Source organism: Theropithecus gelada, chromosome 14 (assembly GCF_003255815.1).
Source record: "Theropithecus gelada isolate Dixy chromosome 14, Tgel_1.0, whole genome shotgun sequence".
NCBI lineage: Eukaryota > Metazoa > Chordata > Mammalia > Primates > Cercopithecidae > Theropithecus > Theropithecus gelada.
The window spans coordinates 67,672,180-67,694,242 of NC_037682.1; the positions used below are offsets into that span (position 1 = coordinate 67,672,180).

General features: G+C 51.9%; 1 protein-coding gene across 1 annotated transcript; it reads left to right on the plus strand.

Moving 5' to 3' along the window:
* Positions 1-375: 375 nt before the first annotated feature.
* MOGAT2 (monoacylglycerol O-acyltransferase 2) lies at positions 376-15,882 on the plus strand. The gene is made up of 6 exons (XM_025357714.1): positions 376-536; positions 2,558-2,736; positions 11,985-12,189; positions 12,509-12,683; positions 13,323-13,522; positions 15,678-15,882. The coding sequence occupies exons 1-6, from the start codon at positions 446-448 to the stop codon at positions 15,830-15,832; spliced, it is 1,005 nt and encodes a 334-aa protein (XP_025213499.1). The 5' UTR covers positions 376-445; the 3' UTR covers positions 15,833-15,882.
* Positions 15,883-22,063: the final 6,181 nt, after the last annotated feature.

Here is a 22,063-nt window from a genome sequence, read left to right on the forward strand (position 1 = left end):
ACAGCATATGTGTGGAGGGGGAACAATGGATAGGACAAGGTCGTCTTATCCAATGACCTTGGGGCCAAGTCATTGAATAGGTGGGAAGGGGGCGAGATTGCATATGCTTGGGGCTTCACCTGTCTAGTTATAGGAAAGACAAGATTTAAGCGATCAGGGAAAGGTAGCCATGCAGATAAGGTGTTGCCTGAGAAGGCTGATAAAGGCTATACAACTCCTTCTCTTCCTCCTTCCTTAGCCAGGCTCCAGCAGGTAGATTCAAAGGTTTCTTGTAGGATAGAAGTTCCTGCCTCAGCAGGGGCAAGGAGGCCTTGGGGCTGGGCTGGGCTGGGTGTGGCACTCTCCCTGCCAGCTTCTACAGCCTGGGGCAGGAACAAAAACCTGTGGGTGCCTCAGACCACAGCAGAGCTCACAGAACCCGCGGGATTCAGGCTGACCCTCCAGCATGGTAGAGTTCGCGCCCTTGTTTGTGCCATGGGAGCGCAGGCTGCAGACACTTGCTGTCCTACAGTTTGTCTTCTCGTTCTTGGCTCTGGGTAAGTTGGGCTGCACTGTGGGATGGGAGACCACCGCACTCAGGTGAGGCAGAGCAGCCACACCAGGTGCACACAGCACATTGATGGTGGGAAGACACTTATCCTAAAGGGGGCTTTGTTGCGCTCAGAGCCCCTGCCCAGAGAGAACTCCTGGGCCTGCCCAGAGGCTTCTTGGTGGTGGAGTGGGGTAGAAGTCACCATCTGCGGCTCTGGGCAGGTTACTTACTCTTCCTGGATTGCACTGTGGGTTCTCCTTTGGCACTTGGATGGAGACCAATCTGCAGGCTGCCGGCTGGTGTAGGAAAGCCTCTGCGTGGTGATGGGAGAGTTCTGCGCTCTGCAGCCTGCTCAGAGAGGAGGGATTTCCTTCTGTACTCTCTGGGAGGAGGAAACTGGGGCTGGTAGTAGGGTAAGTGAGAGAAACAGGGAAAGAACAGGAGGGCAGGGAGAAAGTGCAGGCTGAGAGTGGACTGTGGAGTGGGCATGCTGGGTACCAGGAAACCCGGAGTCAGACTCAGCTGGGCAACTGACCAGTTGTGTGACTTTAGCCAGCCCATGCCTGACCTCTCCAAGCCTCGACTTCACCATCTGCAGATTGGGGACAATAATGCTGGCCTTGCAGGGCTATAGTGAAGGAAATGAAGAAATGTGCTGACCTCTGCTCAGCACAGACCTGGCCTGGACCTTGGGCTGGGCTCACACTAGAGGGCATGAGCATGGCCCCTTACCCACCCCACCACTGATTTGTGGCCAGAGAGATCACCCTTGCCCAAACAACAGCTCTGCCGAAGGTAACATTTTCGAGGAGGGCCTGGATCTGTGGCTTGGGAAGGGAGAATGACTGGGAGCCCATGGGATTTTTCCTTTCATCTGCTGGCACCAGACAGGGTAGGAACTGCTGCCTCCAGGGCTGGGGTTCTGCACACAGATACCACTCTCCTGGTTGTTGAAATGTTGACACACTCTGAACACATTGGTCAGTAGCCATGTCTCTCTCTTTCTCTCTCTCTCTCTCTCACACACACACATACACCCACATACACACACACGTACTTCCTCAGAAACTCCCCCACAATTCTGTAGCTAAAAAGCTCCCCCTTGGCAAAGCAGGCCCTCCAGGACCCTGCCCTAGCATCCCTTCTGGTTGAGCTGTGTCTCTGTTCTAAGGGTTTTTAGACATTTTACACATCCCTGTATACCCCCTTTGCACAGATGAGCCAAACAATCAAGGATTTGCCTCCAGTAAGGGCTGAGAAACCATCAGTCGGAGGGGAATTCCACACGAGGCCTGGTCTTAGCCCTGATGCACCCCTGATTCTGGGGTGGCCAGGGCTGGCCTCTTCCTCCGTCCCTCCTTCTTTCAACAACAAATGTCACTGGTCACTGGAGCTCAGCAGGGTTTGAGAACACTGTGTAGTTCAGAGTGGCCACAGACATGAGGCAGGAGCGGGAGGGACAGGGCCAGCTCTGAGGCTCCTGGAGGCCAGGCTGAGCTGCTTGGACTATGCCTGAAGTTATGGGGAAGTCACGAAGGGCTTGAATAAGGGGAGGGACCTACCTGGATTTATCTCTGGGAAAATGGGGCAGAGGATGAACAGAAAGAGAGCAGGAAAGGGTCTCCCTTTGCTCTGAGATCCCAAAAGACGGAAACCAGAACAGTTTATCCAACCAGTTGTCCCCATTGATTACTTGGTAAGTACAGACAACTCTCCTGGGGAGAAGGGAGATAGGCGGGGGATGGAGTGAATTAGGTGGCCTGGTGCAGTGGGGGAAAGTGAGCTTTGGTATTAGGCCTACCTAGGCTCAACGCGTGCTCCCAGTGACACTGGGCTGGCCACAGTCCCTCTCGAGGCCTTCCTCTCCTCCTTGAAGGATCAGGAAGCTGCTGTCTTCCTCCTGGGGTCAAGGATTGGACAGGACGGTGCTGCTAGTGCCGGGCCTATGGGCAGAGCTCAGTCTGAGCAATCTCACCCACCTTCCTCTCAGATCCTGTTCCTGACAGCTCCTTCTTCCCTCCCCAGCCGAGATCTGCATTGTGGGCTTCATAGCCCTCCTGTTTACAAGATTCTGGCTCCTCACTGTCCTATATGCGGCCTGGTGGTACCTGGACCGAGACAAGCCGCGGCAAGGGGGCCGGCGCGTCCAGGCCATCAGGTGCTGGACCATATGGAAGTACATGAAGGACTATTTCCCCATCTCGGTGAGTATTGAGGCTGGTTGCGGTGGGGGAGGAAGTTGGCTGGGGTGTGGTCAGGGCCAGAGTGCCCACATCTTCATGGGAAAATATGGCCCTGCATGCATTGAGGAGGCTACTGGGCTGGGGGGTAGGAGCTAGGGCTTCTGCTACTATGTGACCTGGAGAAGAGTCCAGCTTCTCTCCGATCATGGTTTCGCATCTGCAGGGATGCGGGGCCAGTACAGGGACTGATGAGTGTCCAGCGTTTGAAGGAGTTCTGTGAGGTATATGATGTAAGGCATGCCTATGTATCTTAAAGGCACAGACCCATGAGCAGTCCAGGCTTGGGAGTGAAGGTAATAAACTTATAGTTTCTAAGGACCATCTAACCTCACACTTAACATTTACCAGAAGAGGAGGCTGACACCCAGAGAAAGAGAAAATGTCACCAATGTCACACAAATTCTTTTACAGATTTCCAAGTGTGTATACTGACTGTGGGCAAAGGGACAGGTGAGAGAGCCCTGAATTGTTCTCAGATCCTACCCTGCCCCTAACTGGCATATAGTGTATCTTTGGGCAAAGCTTTATCCTGTTCTGAGGCTCAGTCTCCCCATGTATCTAGTAAGTAGACTGATTCCTCCTCCTCTGCATGCCTTCAAATCTCTGGCTTTCCGACTCCTGTCACCTCGTGGTCATTGTGGACACTTGGCCCTGGACTTGAAGGTGTGTCCAGAGCAGAGCAGATCCCTGGATTTGAGTGAGCAGATCTTTCGGCCCCTTCAACGGAATCCCAGGCAATCTAAAGCCTTGATCTATGCAGCCAGGCAGTGATGGTTTATTGGCCAGATGGAATAGGGTGGGGAAGGCAGCAGGGATGCAAAGAAGGGACAGGCAGGGGCAGTTGGCCCTCCTCTGGAAGCAGGAGAGAAGAAAGGGATAAGACATGGCCTGTGGAGACAGGCAGACTAGACTCTGATCCCACGTCAGCCCCATACCATACCGGCTGTATGACCGTGGGCGAGTTAGTCTCTCTGAGCCTCAGTTTCCTCATATGTAAAATGGAGATAATGCCACATACCTCACTGGGTTGAGTAGATTCAATGAGACAAAGCAGGTAAAGCACTTTGTAGGTTTGTTTTTTTTTTTTTGAGATGGAGTCTCGCTCTGGCTCTGTCACCCAGGCTGGAGTGCAGTGGTGCGATCTCGGCTCACTGCAACCTCTGCCTCCCAGGTTCAAGCAATTCTCCTGCCTCAGCCTCCCGTGTAGCTGGGACTACAGGTGCCGGCCACCATGCCTGGCTAATTCTTGTATTTTTAGTAGAGACGGGGTTTCACCATGTTGGTCAGGCTGGTCTCGAACTCCCAACCTTAGGTGATCCGCCCACCTCAGCCTCCCAAAGTGCTGGAATTACAGGCGTGAACCACCATGCCTGGCTAGCACTTTGTAGGTTTTCAGTAAACAGGCGGCTAGTATTATTTTACCTTGGCAGTGGGACTCTGAGAAGGCGTGGTCGTGACTCGAGTCTGGAGAGGACTCTGAGAGTCCTGCTGCTCTGACCTCCACACCTATGTAACTTCTCCCACTCTGCCTGGGAAGCCTACCTCTTCCCGTCCCTCCAGAAACAAGGTCTCCAGCTTGCAAAGGGGGAGGGGTCGAGGAAACAAGTCCACCAAAGTTAAGAAACTTGTCTGAATTATGGGAACGCAAGGTGGTTGGGGTTCCTGCCTTGCTCCCTTCTGAGAGTCCTGGAGCCCAAGAAGGACTGGCAAAGGCTGAGCCACAACTGGAATGCAGGAGCCTCTAGCACCGCAGTGGGCAGGGCCTCCAGGGCAAAGGGCAACGGGGGTGCTGGGCAGAGAGCAGGCAGTGGCTGGCAGAGACTCACGTGCCATGCTCACGAGGGGTGGTAGATGTGGAAAGGCAGAACATGGTCTAGCCTGGGGGGCTCAGGAGGCGGGCAGTCTCCCCTGCCCCTCATATGTGTTTCCTGCAAGGCCCCCTCCAGGGTCTTGTCAGCAAAGAAACTTAGGGCTTGCTGAGTTCTGGGAGCAGCCCATGGATGTGTCGGAGGCACAGTCCTCATCCCCACCCCAGGACCTCTGCACTTTGAGATTCACCTCCCTTTCCTGCCTCTCCTCTCTCCAGCCTGGGCTTCCTCTTCTGTGCCAGGAAGGTCAGAGTCTCCCCGGGAAAGTGTGCTGTGGCCAGCCTGGGGACGTGTGTGTGACATCAGGGACCAAGCCAAAGAAAACCTGAAGCAGGCTCTGGCCTCCCGGAGAGCTTTGGAGGTTCTGGTCTCACTTCCCGCTCTTGAGCTGAATCCCAAGCCCACTGGGGGAAAAAAAGCAGCCTGAAAAGGCAAACACACAAGCACAGGCCCAGACACTTGCCTCACGGTGAGTTCTGAGCCACAGGCTGACATCCAGCATGGCTAAAGCAGAAGGCAGGCCTGCAGAGGAGGCTGGGGAGGCCCTCAGGTCAGAGGGTGGAGGCCATTGGAGGCCATTCTGCAGGACTGGGACTTCTCACCTGAAAGTTCTCCCGGGGTGTCTTCAGCCAGCCCAAGGGCCTCAAAGGACAGCATCTGGCCCTCTGTGCACCTGGAGCCTTTCCAGTTGCAGGTCTGGCAGAAATGCTGAGGCAGCTAGCTCTGCACCTACCCTATCAACGTCCTTCCTGCTCCTTCCTCAGCCAGGTGGCTCTTGAGGAGGATATCTCAACCTTAGTACTGTTAACACTGGTGGGACACAGGCCTCGATTTGCAGAAATTCTATGTGCACCGTTTTGTTTGTTTGTTTTTTTGTTTGTTTTGTTTTTGTTTTTTCAAGACGGAGTTTCACTTTTGTTGCCCAGTCTGGAATGCAGCGGCATTATATCGGCTCACTGCAACCTCCACCTCCCAGGTTCAAGCGATTCTCTTGCCTCAGCATCCTGAGTAACTGGGATTACAGGCACCCACCACCACTCCTGGCTAATTTGTACTTTTTTAGTAGATATGGAGTTTCACCATGTTGACCAGGCTGGTCTTGAACTCCCGACCTTAGATGATCTGCCCGCCTTGGCCTCCCAAAGTGCTGGGATTACAGGCGTCAGCCACTGTGCCTGCTCCTGTGCACCGTTTTTTGTTTTTGTGTGTGTGTGTGTGTGTTTTTTTTCCAGAATCCTTGCTCACCGCAGGCCCTTTGCAGCACCATCTGCCGAAGGTGGCAATGCCACTGAGTGGCCAGCAGAGGGCGAGATGATGTTCATTTTGACTATGTTCTAAGCTGGGCCTGTTGGGTGGGGCTGTGGCCTGCAGACTCTCTTTCCATAGACCCTCCCACCCTCCCACACACCTTTACTGCCCAAGTCCTGAAGGGATCATGGGGTGAGCAGACAGTAGGGAGACCCAGCTCTGCTGAACTCCCCCACCATTCACAAACCTCTACGCTCCCCTGCCATATACATGTGGCTGTCCAGTGATTTCTGAGCTTTTATCAGTTCTTACTGTGCTTTTATGAACTAGCACCTGGTGATGGAATTTCAAGAAAAATTCAGAAACCGTTTCTGGGCCTCGGAACTTTCTAAAGTCACCCGGTCAGCTTCCCACAGAGCTAGCTGTGGAGCATCAGGCAATGTTTTGTGTAGGAGGAGCTGTTCCCACCTGATACTGAAGACCCACCCAGGCTCTGGGTTTCCCTGGCACTGAAGATTTTGTCATCTGGAGCAAACACGGTCTCCGTGGGCCAAGGCCTTAGGCACCGAGGGCTATGACCAGGGCTGTGACCAGCTGTCAGGAAATGCTGCCTGCACCGTGCCTGTCACTGTCAGAGCCAGGCTTGGGGCAGCCTGCAGGCCACCTCCTTGACCCCACCCACACACACCTGTGACAAACCCTCAGGCCTTCTGCAGCCTGCCAGGCATCTCTAGGGCCTTAGTGCCTGACCTCCTAGCCACCACCTCTCAGCACTGGGTCTCTTAACCCATGTCACTGGGACTCAGGTGCCCAGCTTTCACCCAGGACAGAAATCCCAGCTTACACAATCTAGGATACGTGCTTCCCCCTGAGATTGCCCCCTTGGTCATAGGAAGGCTCTGCCTGGGAGGTCTTCTCACATGGAGCTGGGGCGCATCTCCAGGACCCTCCCAGGAGTCCTACCTCTGCCATGGGCAGGGAGAGCTGGCACAGAGCACAGCGGTTCCCTTAGCCCCAGGGCTGCCTTGCAGGGACTGGGGGCCTCCCACCCTATTCTGGTCCACTGCACCCCACAGCCAGGTAACCCTCCAGGTAGCTTTGTCCACCTGGGCACCATTCAAATTTGGGGCTGTATTATTCTATGTTGTGGGGACTGTCTGCACCCCTGGCATCTACTCACTCAATGCCAGTAGCACTATCCCTCCCTGTTGTGACAGCCAAAAACATTTATAGACATTACCAAATGACTTCTGTTAGGGGAGGGGGAGGAGCTGGGGGCATACACTTGCCCCAGTGAAGAACCACTGGTCTAAGCCCTGGGCTCTGCCTCCTAAACTCCTCCAGCCTGATTTCTCCTCACCTGGCCCTAAGCCCTGACCATACATATCTCTTTATCTTGGCTCTACTTCTGCCAATGCCCCCAGCAATCCATCCACCACACTGCGGCTGGAATAATCCTCATAAAATGAGTGAAATACTGCAGTGACAGTGATTCCCCTGGCTCATAAAGTCTATTTTGCTGCAGCTTTCCAGTCCCTGCACCCCACCCACCCCTCACCTGCTTGTCCTCCCTTTGCCATCCGAGCTGTCTAGGCATGAGCTACATCACTTGTGCTGGCGCTCTTACTTGGAGTGCACCCTCTTACCCCATGAATCCCCTTTTACTTAGGACTCCTACAGGGTGGCAGAGCCTCCTGGTTACACACACAGAATCAGGCTTCTGGGTTCAAACCCTGGCTCTAAGTCTATACTAGCTGTATGACCCACAACTAGTTAATGAACCTTGTGTCTCCATCTCCTCATCTGCTAAGTGCGGGGGGCAATGATACAATACTTCCCTCATACGGTTGACGGAGGGTGAGGCAAGTTGGTGTACGCAAGGTGCCTGGGGCCTGGTAGATACTGGGAGTGTTTACCAACTCTGGCACTCTTTCCAGCTCTCAGGGCCTGGCACTTACTGTATTTCTTCAACAAGTGGGCAGGGAGAGTGCGCATGTTAGAATTGAGGGGATGTGTCCATGGGTATCAATGCGTGTCTGTGAAGTGAATGTGTGACTATGGTGGGGCGAGAACCAGCTAATAACTTATCAACAGAGTGGACTGGGGAGGCCAAAGCCCTACCCAGGGCCACAGGGAGTTATAGCCAGGGCCAAGGAGAATATCCAAGCCTTTCCATCCATCTGAGCTGGATAGGGGGAGACAGGGAAGTAACCTAGTCCCTAAACACACACACACACACACACACACACACACACACAGCGCTAACAGCCTGAACCTGAAAGGGGATTTTTGAATTTTGATGTGTAACCAAATCCTCTAGGAAATCTGTCACAAATCAGATGCCCAAGGCAAGATCAGACCTACTGAATCAGACCCTGCATGCCCAGCATTTTTAACCTGCCAATTAATCTAAGCACATAAATAGGCCATGAACAAGCTCTCCCACGCCAGGCCCTGGAGCAGTGCGAGGCAGGTTGTTGATGCAGGAGCCACTTTCTCCTGGGAGAAGGGAATCGAGAGAACCCTGGACCTTCCAAGTCTGACTAGTGAGTGAAAGGCCCCAAAGACAGTCCTGAGTGCCAGGATATTTCCCTGGGTCTGGAACAAAGGCTTCCTGGCTCACTTTGCACGCGCTCTCTCTCTCTCTCTCTTTCTCTCTCTCTCTCTCTCTCTCTCTCTCTCTGACGCTTTCTGCAGGAGGTGGCAGAACTCAGAGCCATCTGTGTGGCTCAGGGCAGGTCTCCACAGCTCAGTTTGCTGGACTGTCACACTGGGCCTATCATACTCCAGCCAGCCTCCCTAGGGCCAGATTGAACATTAAACAAGCTAACAGCATGGCTGCTTTGTGAACCATAAAGAATCTGTTAGGACAGTGGGCTCTTGAGGCTCTTCAGTTGACCCACTGCTGTGAGGGGGCACAAGTTCGTTTGTGGAGAAATGGGAATGGACAGACACAGTAGAGACATAGCAGTCCCCCGCTGTCCTCCCTCCCACTCAATGTCCAGATGTCCACTCCCGGAGAGCCCTATGTGGTGCTGTGATTGTTTAGGCAGGGACTGAAGAGCGTCTTGGGGTTAAAAAAGCGCCCCTGGGGCCGGGTGCGGTGGCTCAAGCCTGTAATCCCAGCACTTTGGGAGGCCAAGACGGGCGGATCATGAGGTCAGGAGATCGAGACCATCCTGGCTAACACGGTGAAACCCCGTCTCTACTAAAAATACAAGAAAATTAGCCGGGCGAGGTGGCGGACGCCTGTAGTCCCAGCTACTCTGGATGCTGAAGGCAGGAGAATGGCGTGAACCCAGGGGGGCGGAGCTTGCAGTGAGCCAAGATCGCGCTACTGCACTCCAGCCTGGGGCACAGAGCAAGACTCCATCTCAAAAAAAAAAAAAAAAAAAAAAAAAAAAGCGCCCCTGTAGCCCCTGCCAAAGAACTGAAAACATTTTCACACCAAGACTTGTACACAAGTGCTCGTGGCCATGTTATTTGTAATGGCCCAAGGGTGAAACCACTCAAATGTCCTTGACTAATGAATGGACATCCAAGATGTAGAATATCCATAAAATGGAATAGTATACAGTCACAGCAAGGAATGAAGTACAGATACATACTATAACATAGATAAACCTCCAATCATGCTAAATGAAGGAAACCAGACACAAATGCCACATATTATATGATTCCATTTACGTGAAATGTCTGGAACAGGCAAATCCATAGAGACAAAAAGTAAATTCGTGGTTCCAGGGGCTGGGGAGAGGGGGAGTGACTTCTAATAGGTATGAGTTTATTTTGGAGTGTTGAAAATGCTCTGGAATTAGATATTGATTGGTAACACACTTTTTTTTTTTTTTTTTAAAGACGGGATCTTGGCCAGGTGTGGTGGCTCACACCTGTGATCCCAGCACTTTGGGAGGCTGAGGGGGATGGATCATTTGAGGTCAAGAGCTCAAGACCAGCCTGGCCAACATGGTGAAACCCCATCTCCACTAAAAATACAAAAATGAGCCTGGCGGTAGTGGTGCACACCTGTAATCCCAGGTGCTCAGGAGGCTGAGGCAGGAGGATTGCTTGAGCCTGGGAGGCAGAAGTTGCAATGAGCCGAGATTGTGCCACTGCACTCGCGTCTGGGCGACAGAGTAAGACTCTGTCTCAAAAAAAAAGAAAGACAGACAGGATCTCTTTCTGTAATCCAGGCTGGAGTGCAGTGGTGCAATCATAACTCACTGCAGCCTCATTCCTGAGCTCAAGCAATCCTCCCGCCTCAGCCTCCCAAGTAGCTTGGACTACAGGCATGCACCACCACAACTTTAAAAAAAATGTTTGTAGAGATGGAGTCTCACTGTGTTGCCAGGCTGCTAAGATTAGAGGTGTGAGCCACCACACCTATCCCATACCTTTTAAATGTACTGAAACCCTGAATTTCATACTTAAAATGGATACATTTTATGGTATATAAATCATATCAACTAAAAGCGATAACAACCCCCAGAGCCTAGTAACCTGGCTATGCCCTTCTCCAGGCCCCACTGCCTGCTGCACACCCAGCCTGCCAGGGCATGCACCCAGGCAGGATTTTCCCCAGATAGCCATCCATCTTCGCTTAGTCACACTCCCTTCACCTAACAGAACTGAGGGAGGGAGACAGACCACAGCACTTCACAAGTCTCCTCTCTTCTTTGTTTACCCCCTTAAACCCAGTAGCAACCCTGCCAGGGAGGCGTTATCAGTGTCCTGTGGGACAGAAATAATTGAGCCACAGAGGGGACAGGGGCCTGACAACGGTCATGTGATGAGCCAGCGGCAGAACCTGGGTCTCCCGACTCAAGGTTCTTTTTCTCACTAGTGGAACCCTGGTAACATGCCAGGATAGGATTGGGGTCAGGGAGCCTTCCTTCTGAGGCTGCACCATCCTCATCCATTGGGCTTATTCCTTCCTTCCTTCATGCCATACCCTTTCCAGAGCATCTCCTCTGTTCCAGGCCTGCACTGGGGACACAGATGCATCGGACACATGGTCTGTAATCTTCACAGGGATGTTGTGATAGATTTGGGTCCAGGGAACAGATGAAAGAGGTTAGCATAGAAAGATACCAATAGAGACCACATCTAGGGAGGTGCAGACCACACCTTAGTATCCAAGTGCCTGCACTGTGGGAGGGCCTGTGTCTAGGTCACTGAGCCAGTATTATTACATGTATCTATGTGCACGTATTCAACTGCATGCTCTGTGGGACCACAATAGATAATGTGCGTGTAGATGCCCATTCTAATATTGGCTCAGTGACCTAGACACAGGCCCTTCCACTCACCAGGGTGTTTCTCTATGCACAAATGCTTTTCTTTTTCTTTTTTTTTTTTTTTTTTTGAGATGCAGTTTTTTGCTCTTGTTGCCCAGGCTGGAGTGCAGTGGCGCGATCTCGGTTCACTGCAACCTCCGCCTCCCAGGTTCAAGTGATTCTCCTGTCTCAGCCTCCTGAGTAGCTGTGATTACAGGCGCCTGCCACTACACCTAGCTAATTTGTGGTATCCTTATTAGAGATGGGGTTTCACCATGTTGGCCAGGCTGGTCTCAAACTCCTGACCTCAGGTGATCCACCCGCCTTGGCCTCCCAAAGTGCTGGGATTACAGGCATGAGCCACCATGCCTGGCCAGAACATTGTTTTTCTTAAAATGGGGCTATTTCAGCATGTTGATACCCCTGTGTAGCCTCTTGATGCCTTCATGTTATATCCTGCACAGGTGGTGTTGGTATAAATAATTCCAGGCACCATCATGCTTGAGTTTCTCAGTAGCCCTAGGAGGTAGTAGGGACAGGGCCAAATACTATATTGCCACTTTATAAATGAGGAGTCTGTAGGAGAGGGAAGCAATTTGTCCCAAGCCAGCATCAACTCTGTGGCACAGCCAGCACCATGGTATCTCCAGGTGCTGTCACACACCATATCTGAATCTTCGTAAGAACCCAGGGTGGTCAGACATATGGATGAAGACCTGGAGGCTCAGGGGGGTTTCCCAAGGTCACACCAGTGAGGGGAAGAGTCAGGGTTGGAACACAGGCCCCACCCTGGCTCAGTAAGTTGCTGTCCCTGCAGCTGGTCAAGACTGCTGAGCTGGACCCCTCTCGGAACTACATTGCGGGCTTCCACCCCCATGGAGTCCTGGCAGCCGGAGCCTTTGCCAACCTGTGCACTGAGAGCACAGGCTTCTCTTCGATCTTCCCCGGTATCCACCCCCATCTGATGATGCTGACCTTGTGGTTCCGGGCCCCCTTCTTCAGAGATTACATCATGTCCGCAGGTGAGTGTTTCCACCCCTGAGCAGCTAAGGAAGGTAACAAATTTTCAGGAGGGTTGCCAACAGTTCTGTACTTCTTCCAAGAGCGTGTGCAGTAGGAGAAGGAGGCTGGGCCCACAGAAGCACTTCCTACAGCACCATGCTGGGTGCTAAGTCCATCAGTGGGTTGGGAAGAGGGAGAGGACTCAGGGAGCTCCTAGCTGGAATGGGGTGCAGTGGGGGCAACCCCAGGCCTTGCTGGTGATCTCTTTCATGGGCTCTATGTGCTTTCACAGCCCTTGCTCCCTCACCCCATACCTGACCCACCTTTCTCTTTCCGCAGGGTTGGTCACATCAGAAAAGGAGAGCGCTGCTCACATTCTGAACAGGAAGGGTGGTGGAAACTTGCTGGGCATCATTGTAGGGGGTGCCCAGGAGGCCCTGGATGCCAGGCCTGGATCCTTCACACTGTTACTGCGGAACCGAAAGGGCTTCATCAGGCTCGCCCTGACACACGGGTATCAAGCCTCTGGGAAGAGCACTCTGGTTTCAGTTGGCGATTGGCAAGGATTTTATTTTGGTGGGAAGAGGGCAGAGACGAATGCAGATTCTATTTTGGTAGAGATTTTCAGTCCATTCACAATGAAGATTATATTTTGGTGTCTCACGCCCAAATACCTAGAAAAGTTTCCACAAGGGAGACTCAGTAATCTAAGAAACTAGGTGGCAATGAACATATTCCACAAAACTGGCACTTGACCTGAGACCTATGATATCTAGAAGAGTGATATTTGGGGTACATTTCAGAGCTCTTCTCCCTACTTGGGATGAAGCATCCTTGAGAAACATGAGCCAGCTGAGGTGGGAGAGATTTTTCTGAGAAAAACAATGCAGATTTTTATATCTGGGAGGACTGTCTGAAGCATGTTGGTCTACCGCTCATGGTGCAACTGGAAAGTTGTGGCCCTGCAAGGGACCTGCCCAGAGAATGGGGCTGTGAAGGTCTGGGAGATAACCCAGGCCTCCACTTCCAGCCCAGGTGGCTGACCTCTGCTCCATTTCTTGGTCACAGAGTCCCTGCAGGAAGCTAAAGGGCCTTTCAGCTTGTGCCTTCTCTGGGGCCTCCCACATGCCCTCTTTCCTCTATTTGTCTCCAGGGCACCCCTGGTGCCGATCTTCTCCTTCGGGGAGAATGACCTATTTGACCAGATTCCCAACTCTTCTGGCTCCTGGTTGCGCTGTATCCAGAATCGGTTGCAGAAGATCATGGGCATCTCCCTCCCACTCTTTCATGGCCGTGGTGTCTTCCAGTACAGCTTTGGTTTAATACCCTACCGCCGGCCCATCACCACTGTGGGTAAGTCCAGGACCAGGCTGGGAGGGAGGAGGCTATGTTGTGTGCTGCAAGGGGACGTGGAGATGGGCCAGATTTATTTCTGCCCTAATGGGGCTCACATTCTAGACTGGGAAACATACACATGCAAGCAGATAGAATAGAAGACAGTCTGGGATAGGAACTATAGCAGAGGTGCCAAGAGCAATAGTTGCGACCAGTTGCTGAGCATCTGCTGTGTGCCAGGCACTACACTAGCTGCCCTACATGAAGCAACTCAGCTTATTCTAACAGCCTTCAAGGCAGGAAGCCTGTATGCAATGGCACAATCTTGGCTCACTGCAACCTCTGCCTCCCAGGTTCAAGAAATTCTCATGCCTCAACCTCCCGAGTAGCTGGGACTACAGTTGCTCACCACAAAACTCAGCTAATTTTTGTATTTTTAGTAGAGATGGGGTTTCACCATGTTGACCAGGCTGGTCTCAAACTCCTGACCTCAAGTGATCCGCCTGCCTCAGCCTCCCAAAGTGCTGGAATTAAAGGCATGAGCCATTGCGCCTGGCCATACCTTCAAGACAGGAGTTACTATACCCATTTCATTGATGTAAACTGGGGCTCAGAGAAGTTAAGTATCTTCCAAAATATCACACTGTTTTTGTATAACAAAGTTGAGGTTTTTATTAGGATCATTCTGACTTTTTACAATGCCGGAAAAGGTGGGTTTAATTCTTTTTTTTTTTTTTTTGAGACAGAGTCCTGCTCTGTTGCCCAGGCTAGAGTGCAGTGGCATGAGCTCAGCTCACTGCAACCTCCACCTCCCGGGTTCAAGCGATTCTCCTGCCTCAACCTCCAGAGTAGCTGGGATTACAGGTGCATGCCACCACGCCTGGGTAATTTTTGTATTTTTAGTAGAGACAGGGTTTCACCATGTTGGCCAGGCTCATCTCGAACTCCTGACCTAAAGTGATCCCCCAGGCTCAGCCTCCCAAAGTACTGGGATTACAGGCATGAGGCACCATGCCTGGCCTCCGAAAGACTTTATAGGGAGAAGTCCATTTATCTCATCTCCATCCATCCACTTGCTAATTGAGCAGACTTGGTAAACCCCTACATCATGACCCCCCACCCGTGTTGTGTGGCAATATTTTCACGAATTTTAATACTTCTGCTGCCTCCAGAACTATCGCCAGAAGAGAGGACAGAGGAGCTGCCTTCCCAGCCAGACAGAACCAGAGAAAGAGATGAGTTAGGTCCATCCTGATTCCTCCCTGGGATAAGAGATCCACTGCAGGTCAGCGTGGAGGGGTAGAGGGGAAAGAAGAGCTGCCTGGGCTATGAACTCACCCCATCTTAGAAATATAGCCGCTTCCAATCATGGCATCTTGGACTCCCCAGATCATATAGCCTGAAGGTGAAGAGCACACCCCCGGGGTCTAAAACCTGGCAGTGGTTCTTCCTGGCTATGTGACCTTGAACAAGTCAGGTAACCTCTCTGAGCCTCATTGACTCGTCTGTCAAATAGGAATAATGACAGTTTTTTATACCCATAGGATAAAAGGGAGTATTTCATGTAAAGCACCTAATACATTGCCTGACACATTGAAATCCAGCCATTGGCCAGTCACAGTGGCTCACACTTGTAATCCCTGCACTTTAGGAGACCGAGGAGGGCAGATCATGGGGTCAGGAATTCAAGACCAGCCTGGCCAACATGGCGAAACCCTGTCTCTACTAAAAATACAAAAATTAGCTGGGCATGGTGGTGCATGCCTGTAATCCCAGCTACTCAGAAGGCTGAGGCAGGAGAATTGCTTGAACCGGGATGCGGGAGGTGGAGGTTGTAGTGAGCTGAGATTGTGCCACTGCACTCCAGCCTGGGCTACAGAGCGAGACTCTGCAGGAAAGAAAGAGAGAGAGAGAGAGAGAGAGAGAGAAAGGAAGGGAGAAAGAGAGAGAGAGAGAAAGAGAGAAACGGAGAAAGAAAGAAAAGAAATCCAGCCATTGTTATTATATCAGAATCTTGGAGTTGCACTAATGTCTTAAAATTCATTACCTGAGATTAGGGTTGGAAGGAATGGCAGTAAGAGCACTTTTCTGCAGGGATGAACCATAGGGATGGGCACCTGCCCCAATGTCCCCTTCCCTACCCTAAGCCACTGCACGCCTCTATGCCTTGCAGTGGGGAAGCCCATCGAGGTACAGAAGACGCTGCATCCCTCGGAGGAGGAGGTGAACCAGCTGCACCAGCGCTATATCAAAGAGCTGTGCAACCTCTTCGAGGCCCACAAACTTAAGTTCAACATTCCTGCTGACCAGCACTTGGAGTTCTGCTGAGCCCAAAGGGCAGGGCCAACATTAGGGAGCCCAGCAGGAGGTGCTGTGCTCTGAGAAGACTTCCTGGAGGTGTTTGTTGAACATATCTGCAGAGCCTTCCCAGACTCCTGCAAATCTAACCCATGTCAGTCTGTAAGTCAGGGCGGGCAACGCAGAAGAGGAGACCAGATTCTGGCACTGCAATCTGCACTTCTGCTACAAGACCTCTGCCAGCCTCCTGCTCCTTGGCTTCTGTCTGCTCAGTGAAATGGGAGAAAGGGCTGGAGGAGAATGTTTTCTGAGGTCTCTGATCTCTGTTGTAATGTCACTCAAACATTATAAAAGGAAATGCAGGGGAACAAAGAGAACAGCAAGGTTTTTATTCCTCTGACCTTGAGTGACAGCACAAAAGAGGCCACCAGCTCCAGTCCCTTCTCCTACAAGACCTGTCATCTTGCACTCTGGATGTCCCAGGTCCTCCCTCTCCATGCTGGAGAGGAGGGGTGGCCAGCAAACCCCTGCCCTCACCCTAGGTAGCTTCAAGTTTCTGGGTTCTCTGGGTGATGGAGTGGCCGCCAGAGGCACACGGAAGGTGGGTAGGGAGGACTGTGCTCTGTTACCAACTGGCTGTATGACTGTGGGCAGGCCTCTTTTCTCTCCTTCTGAGCCTCAGTTTTCCCACTGACTCTGAGTCTCAGCTCTGACATTACATAGGCTGAGAGCTCCATAAGGCGCCTCTTATTCACCCTTTGTAACTTAAGTCCCTGACCTTGGCATAAAAAAGGGGGCTCCATAAATGTCAGTTCAATAAATGAGAGAATTATATTTTAGCATGCTTCTCTTTCTTTATACCCCCAACCAAGAGGGCTGGTCAAAGCCTTACCCTTGATCCCCCAGCCTGGCCCTGGGGCCCTGTCTCACCTTCCCAGAAGCTGGATGAGACTGAGCCAGAGAAGACCATGCTGATCGCTTCTTCCTGATGCATCAACCCTAAGCTTACCACCTCTGGCCCCATTCTGTTGGGAAAGAAGCGGGGGTCAATTTGTTAAGACACAGGGCAGGCCAGCACAGAGAATGGAAATCAGATGTGAGATGAGTGCATGTGTTTGCAGGGGTGTGGGGGGTGTGGAGGGGTAAGATGGGGACAGAGACCCTGACCAGAGTTCTACATTCCTGGGTTAGGGCCATGCATCAGTAGGGAGGGAACAGAGGGTTGGACCAGGGTTTGTGACTCTCCCTCACCCTCTAGTGGGGAAACAGACCCTTCCCTGCCAGGAGCAGATCACACCCATAACCACAACACAGGCACTTAGAGAAGTGTACATTTGGGTTTCAGTCCTGGCTCTGGCTCTGCCTCTTTTCCGTGATCCTGGGCAAGCCACATCTCCAAACCTCGATTTTGTCATTTGAGAAACAAATACTATAGTATCCACCTTCAGTGTTGTGAACAGTTCATGAGATAACAAGCTATTCCATGTCCTTTGTGGAATGATGTGCAGTATGTATGAATTAGAAGCCAGGTGACAAACGTGCCCAATGTCTCATGAAAGTGCCTCTTATTATCCTATTAGGCAGCGTGGTATAAGGGTCACAAGAGGAGCAGGAAGAAGAAGCAGTGGAGTTTAGAGAAGGGAGGGATGATTTACAGACGAGGGGAGGACTTGGAGGAGGTGACACGTGGGCAGGACCTTGAAGGAAGTGGGAGATTTGCAAAGGAGATAAATAACAGCCCATAGTAATTACCTACTGCTGTATAACGAACCACTTCAAAACTTAATGGCTGGCTGGGCATGGTGGCTCACATCTGTAATCCCAGCACTTTGTGGGGCCAAGGTGGGTGGATCACTCGAGCTCAAGAGTTTGAGACTAGCCTGGGAAACACGGTGAAACTCCCTTTGTACAAAAAGAGAAATACATACAAAAATTGGCCGGGCATGGTGGCTTGTGCCTGTAGTCTCAGATACTTAGAGGCCTAAGGTGAGAGGATTGTCTGAGCCCAAATGGCGGAGGTTGCAGTGACTCGAGATTGCACCACCGTACTCCAGCCTGGGCAACAGAATGAAATCCTGTCTCAAAAAAAACAACAACAATAACCACAGCTTAATGGTTGAAGAGCGTGAGGATTTATTACTTCTCACAATTCTATGGATTCTCTGGGTGGTTCCTCTCGGGTCTTGCAGCTGCATCCAGCCAAGGGGTCAGCTGGGGCTGAGACAGCTAGGATTGCTAGAGGGGCTGGGCCTCTCTTTGCACATGGACACTGGGCCCCTCTCTATACTGAGTGGTCTGTTAGCATTCACTGGTGGCTGATTCCAAAAAATGAGAGCCAAAGCTGCACGGACTCAAGTCCTAGGCTGCACACCTCACAAGCATCACTTCTGCTGCATTCTGTTGGTCAAAGCGAGTCACAACCCAGCAGATTCAGGGAGTAAGGAATAGGATCCCCCTCTGGATGGGAGGAGCAGCAATGTCATATTACAAAAGGGTGTGGTCACATGCAGGGATTCTTACTGCCATGTTTGCAAACAATCCACCAAAAATTAAAAACTAAAAGCCTGAAGCACAACCACTGCCCACCCCAGGCACACACACCCTGGAATTCCCTGTGTGACCATGGCATCACCACTGTGTATCCCAAGGATCCCAGCTCAGCCCTGCATCTCTGCCCTGTCTCCCTCTCGCTCTCCCGCATTGATCCCTCATGCAGAGCCACAGTGAGCTGTCTAAAACACAAAGCTGACTGCATCATTCCCTACTAGCATCCTTCCATGACCCTCCATTGCTCCTAGGATAGGGTTTGGACCAGTCTGAATCCACAGGATCAGGATCCAGCAGGAACCAGAGGATAATTTGAGGAGGGTTTAAAAAGGAACCATTTTTTGAAGTGTGTGCACTGTTTCCACCCTGAGGCCTGGAAGGATGAATGGAAGCAGCAGTTCCTGAACCAGGAAGACTCCTGTGTGGGGGCCATTGTTGGTCAAAGGGCATGAGCAGGTCTGGTGACCCTGCAAGGGAGGAGCCAGGAGCAAGCATTCCCACCTCATTCTCCTTCCTCCATTCAGTCTGCTGCCAAGTTCCCCACTGACTGAGCCCAACTAGAAGCTGCAGGGAAGGAGGGCCTGTGGCTGCAGTCCAGGCATGTAGGCCTCCTGTGAAAGGGAGAAAGGCAAAGACAGGCAGAGTTGATCTGGAGGGGTCAACGGAAGACGGAACACGTCCACCTCCAAGCCCGAGCTTCCCAGCCTGCCATTTGCCACTCTCCAGCATCTGGCCCAGCCTGTCTATCCTCATCTCTCTTCCTCCCTTACTCCATGCTCCCATCACTCGGAACCATTTGCATTTCTTTGTGCCAGCTACAGTGTCTCACCTCTGAGCTTTTGCCCATGATGTCGGATGCCATGGAATGCCATCTCCTCCCCATTATCTCCCCTTTGTCTGGATAATGCCTACTCATCCTCCAATACTGATTTTATCTGTGCAAAAAAGTCTTCCCCAGTGCCTCTGATTGCGAGGGGTTTCCTCTGGCTTCTCCAGACTTTCTGTTCCTCTGCCATAGCCCTTAGCACCCTGGGGAGGAGGTGTTGCTGTCCAGGTAAATGCTGCGCCAATGCCCTTGCCTCTAGTGCCCTCCCTCCAGCCTACCCACAAACAGGACCTGCATCCTGTCTCACAAATAAAACTTAGAACTCTCTAAGTGGTCTCCAGTGCCTCAGGATAATGCCTAAACTCCTCAGCCTGGCATTCAATGCCTTTATCATCTGCCCTCTAGACCCCACCAGCCTCACCTCTGGACCCTCTCCCCTTGCCACCAGTCACTCCCGCCCCCTTGCTGCTCTCTCAGTATACTCTGCTCTTGCACTGGCTTATTTATGGGCACACCGTTCCCTTCCTCCTGGAACACTCTTTCTTCTTGGTCCGGTCAGCGTCACTCACTCGCAAAGATCGCCTCCTTTGTCAAACCTCATCCTACCCTTCAACCCTCAAACTCTGCCCTTTGCCCTGCATCAGCCCTCTTTTGCACTATCTTCGGGGATGAAAGGGTCATAGTTATTCATAGGTGAGTGGACTTCTCTGTCTCCCAGTGGACTGGGAACCCCCTTAGGCCCTTATCCATGGTGCCTTCAGCCCCATTCGACCCAGCTCCACCGCCAGCACAGGACCTCAGCATCCCCAGTGAGAGGGAGTTGGTTGAGTAAATTAATTCTCACATGTGTGCTTCCTCTCAATCCCACCCACATGAGGCCTGGGGCAGGGATCAGGGGAAGGAGACCCAGGCCTTGCCTCTGAGGTGATTAAATTAGTTGTCTATCACTGCATGACAGATCACTCCAAAGCTTGGCTGCTTTAAACAACAAATCCTCATCGACTCTCGGTTTCTGGGGGTCAGGTGTCTGGGAATGGCTTACTAGAGTGGTTCTGGCTTAGGGTTTCTCATAAGGTTGCAGCCAGGCTGGGACTGGGCCCGGAGCTGTGGTCTCTGAAGGCCTGAGTGGGACTGCAGGACCGGCTTCCAGGCCTACTTGTGTGGCTGTTGGCAGGAGGCTTCGTTGTTTGCTATGTGGGCCTCTCCACAGCACTGCCAATGACATGGATGGCTTCTCCCAGAGTGAGTGAGTCAAGAGAAAGAGAGAGGCCACACTGCCTTTTATGACCTGGTCTCTGAGTCTCACACTATCAATTCCACCTTACTCTCTTGGTTAGATGTGAGTCACTAAGTCCAGTCCACACTCCATACAAGGGTGTGAATACCTGGGGGTGGGATCCCTGGGTGCCAGCTTGGAGGCTGGCTGCTACAGTGATGGTGGATGAGCTTCAGAGGCTAGACTGTACCACACCGATGCTGTTTACTTCTGCACAAGGCAGCTTGCCTTGGAGGACAAAGACTGAGCTAGCCATATAAAGGGGACCCAGAGGGGTGGGAGCAACAGCTTGAGCAAAAGCTGCAGGTAGGAAGGATGACTGTGATCCCCCCAGCCTAGGCTAGGATAGAGTACAAGGTGGCCATTAGACAGACGGGTGCCAGGATGGAAGATAGGGGGTGGGGGAGAGGTTTGGCCAGAGGGGAAAAGTCTCTCCTTCTTTCACAGCAACCTTGGAGGCTTCGTGTGAAGACATCAATAGCACAAGATGCAAGGAGTATAGAGCCCTGATCTCAGAAGAGGGCTGCCCAAGGGAGCCATCCAAGCAGGAATATCCATGCTGGACTTTGTGTGTGCAAAAACATGCCCTTTTACTGGCTAAAGCCACTGAGATAGGAGTGTGTTTGTTATTGTAATTGGCCTCCCTGACTAATGTGTCAGGAGCTATCCATGTAAGGACTCAGTTATTAATTTATCACTTCCTAACAATTCTCAGGGGCCCTCAGAGCCTGCCTCAGAGGCCTCACCTTTATGTGGGGAAGGCAACCTCCTCCCCTCCATACATGCACAAATAAAGACAGCAGAGGATGGCAGGATGAGTCAGGCATGGTAGAGAAGGTCAGCAGAGGATGGCAGGATGAGTCAGGCATGGTAGAGAAGGTCAGAGGCCCTCAAGTAATGGGGACAGTTGGAGTCTCCTCTGGAAATCAGCCTGCACTTTGACCTGGGGAGAAGTTCTCAGACATTATTTCCCAAGGGGACAAAGGGCCTGCTGAGGCACAGTCCCTCTGATACTGCTTTATGGTGACTTGGCCAGGGGTTGGCCAGTATAGCACAGCCAGCAGCCACGTGGCAGGCACAAGGCTGCAAGTGCAAGTCAGGTCCACTTGCTCAGTCTCAGCTCCCAAGGGGACTGTGCTTTGTGAGGGCTCAGAAGCAGGAAAGAGGGAGGAGGGCATCCAGATGGAAATTGTTGAGTGAGCAAAGGCAGAGGGGAGGGAAAGTGTGGGGCACACCTTAGCAATAGCTGCAGGTGTGATTCAGGGTGCAAGGGTGAGTTTCAAAGAAAAGGAGGTTAGAGGTAGGTCTCTTTTCAGAAAACTTTTATTGAGTCCTTGCTATGTGCCAAGTGCTGCGGACAGAGTGGCGACCAAGCTGGATTGGGTACCTGGCTTTCCCTTGTCTACTGACTAGTGGAAGCCAAATGTCCAGTCAAGGAGTCAGGAATTTCTCCCAAAGGTAGGGAGGAACCCTGGAAAGTCCTTGAGCTGATGTAGGTCAAGGGCCAGGCCACGTGGGCAAAAAATGCCTTAGGTTGAACTGGGCATTTGTCTTAATGACCTCACAGAAGGGCAGAGTCAGCACCCTGAGCCATTTACTGAGGACCTACTAT

Bases quoted from the DNA above. Each gene is read 5' to 3' on its own strand.
- MOGAT2 (XM_025357714.1), top strand. From the start codon at position 446: ATGGTAGAGTTCGCGCCCTTGTTTGTGCCATGGGAGCGCAGGCTGCAG. The intron at 2,737-11,984 runs GTGAGTATTGAG...CTGTCCCTGCAG, and splicing joins AGGACTATTTCCCCATCTCG to CTGGTCAAGACTGCTGAGCT. The intron at 12,684-13,322 runs GTATCAAGCCTC...ATTTGTCTCCAG, and splicing joins AGGCTCGCCCTGACACACGG to GGCACCCCTGGTGCCGATCT.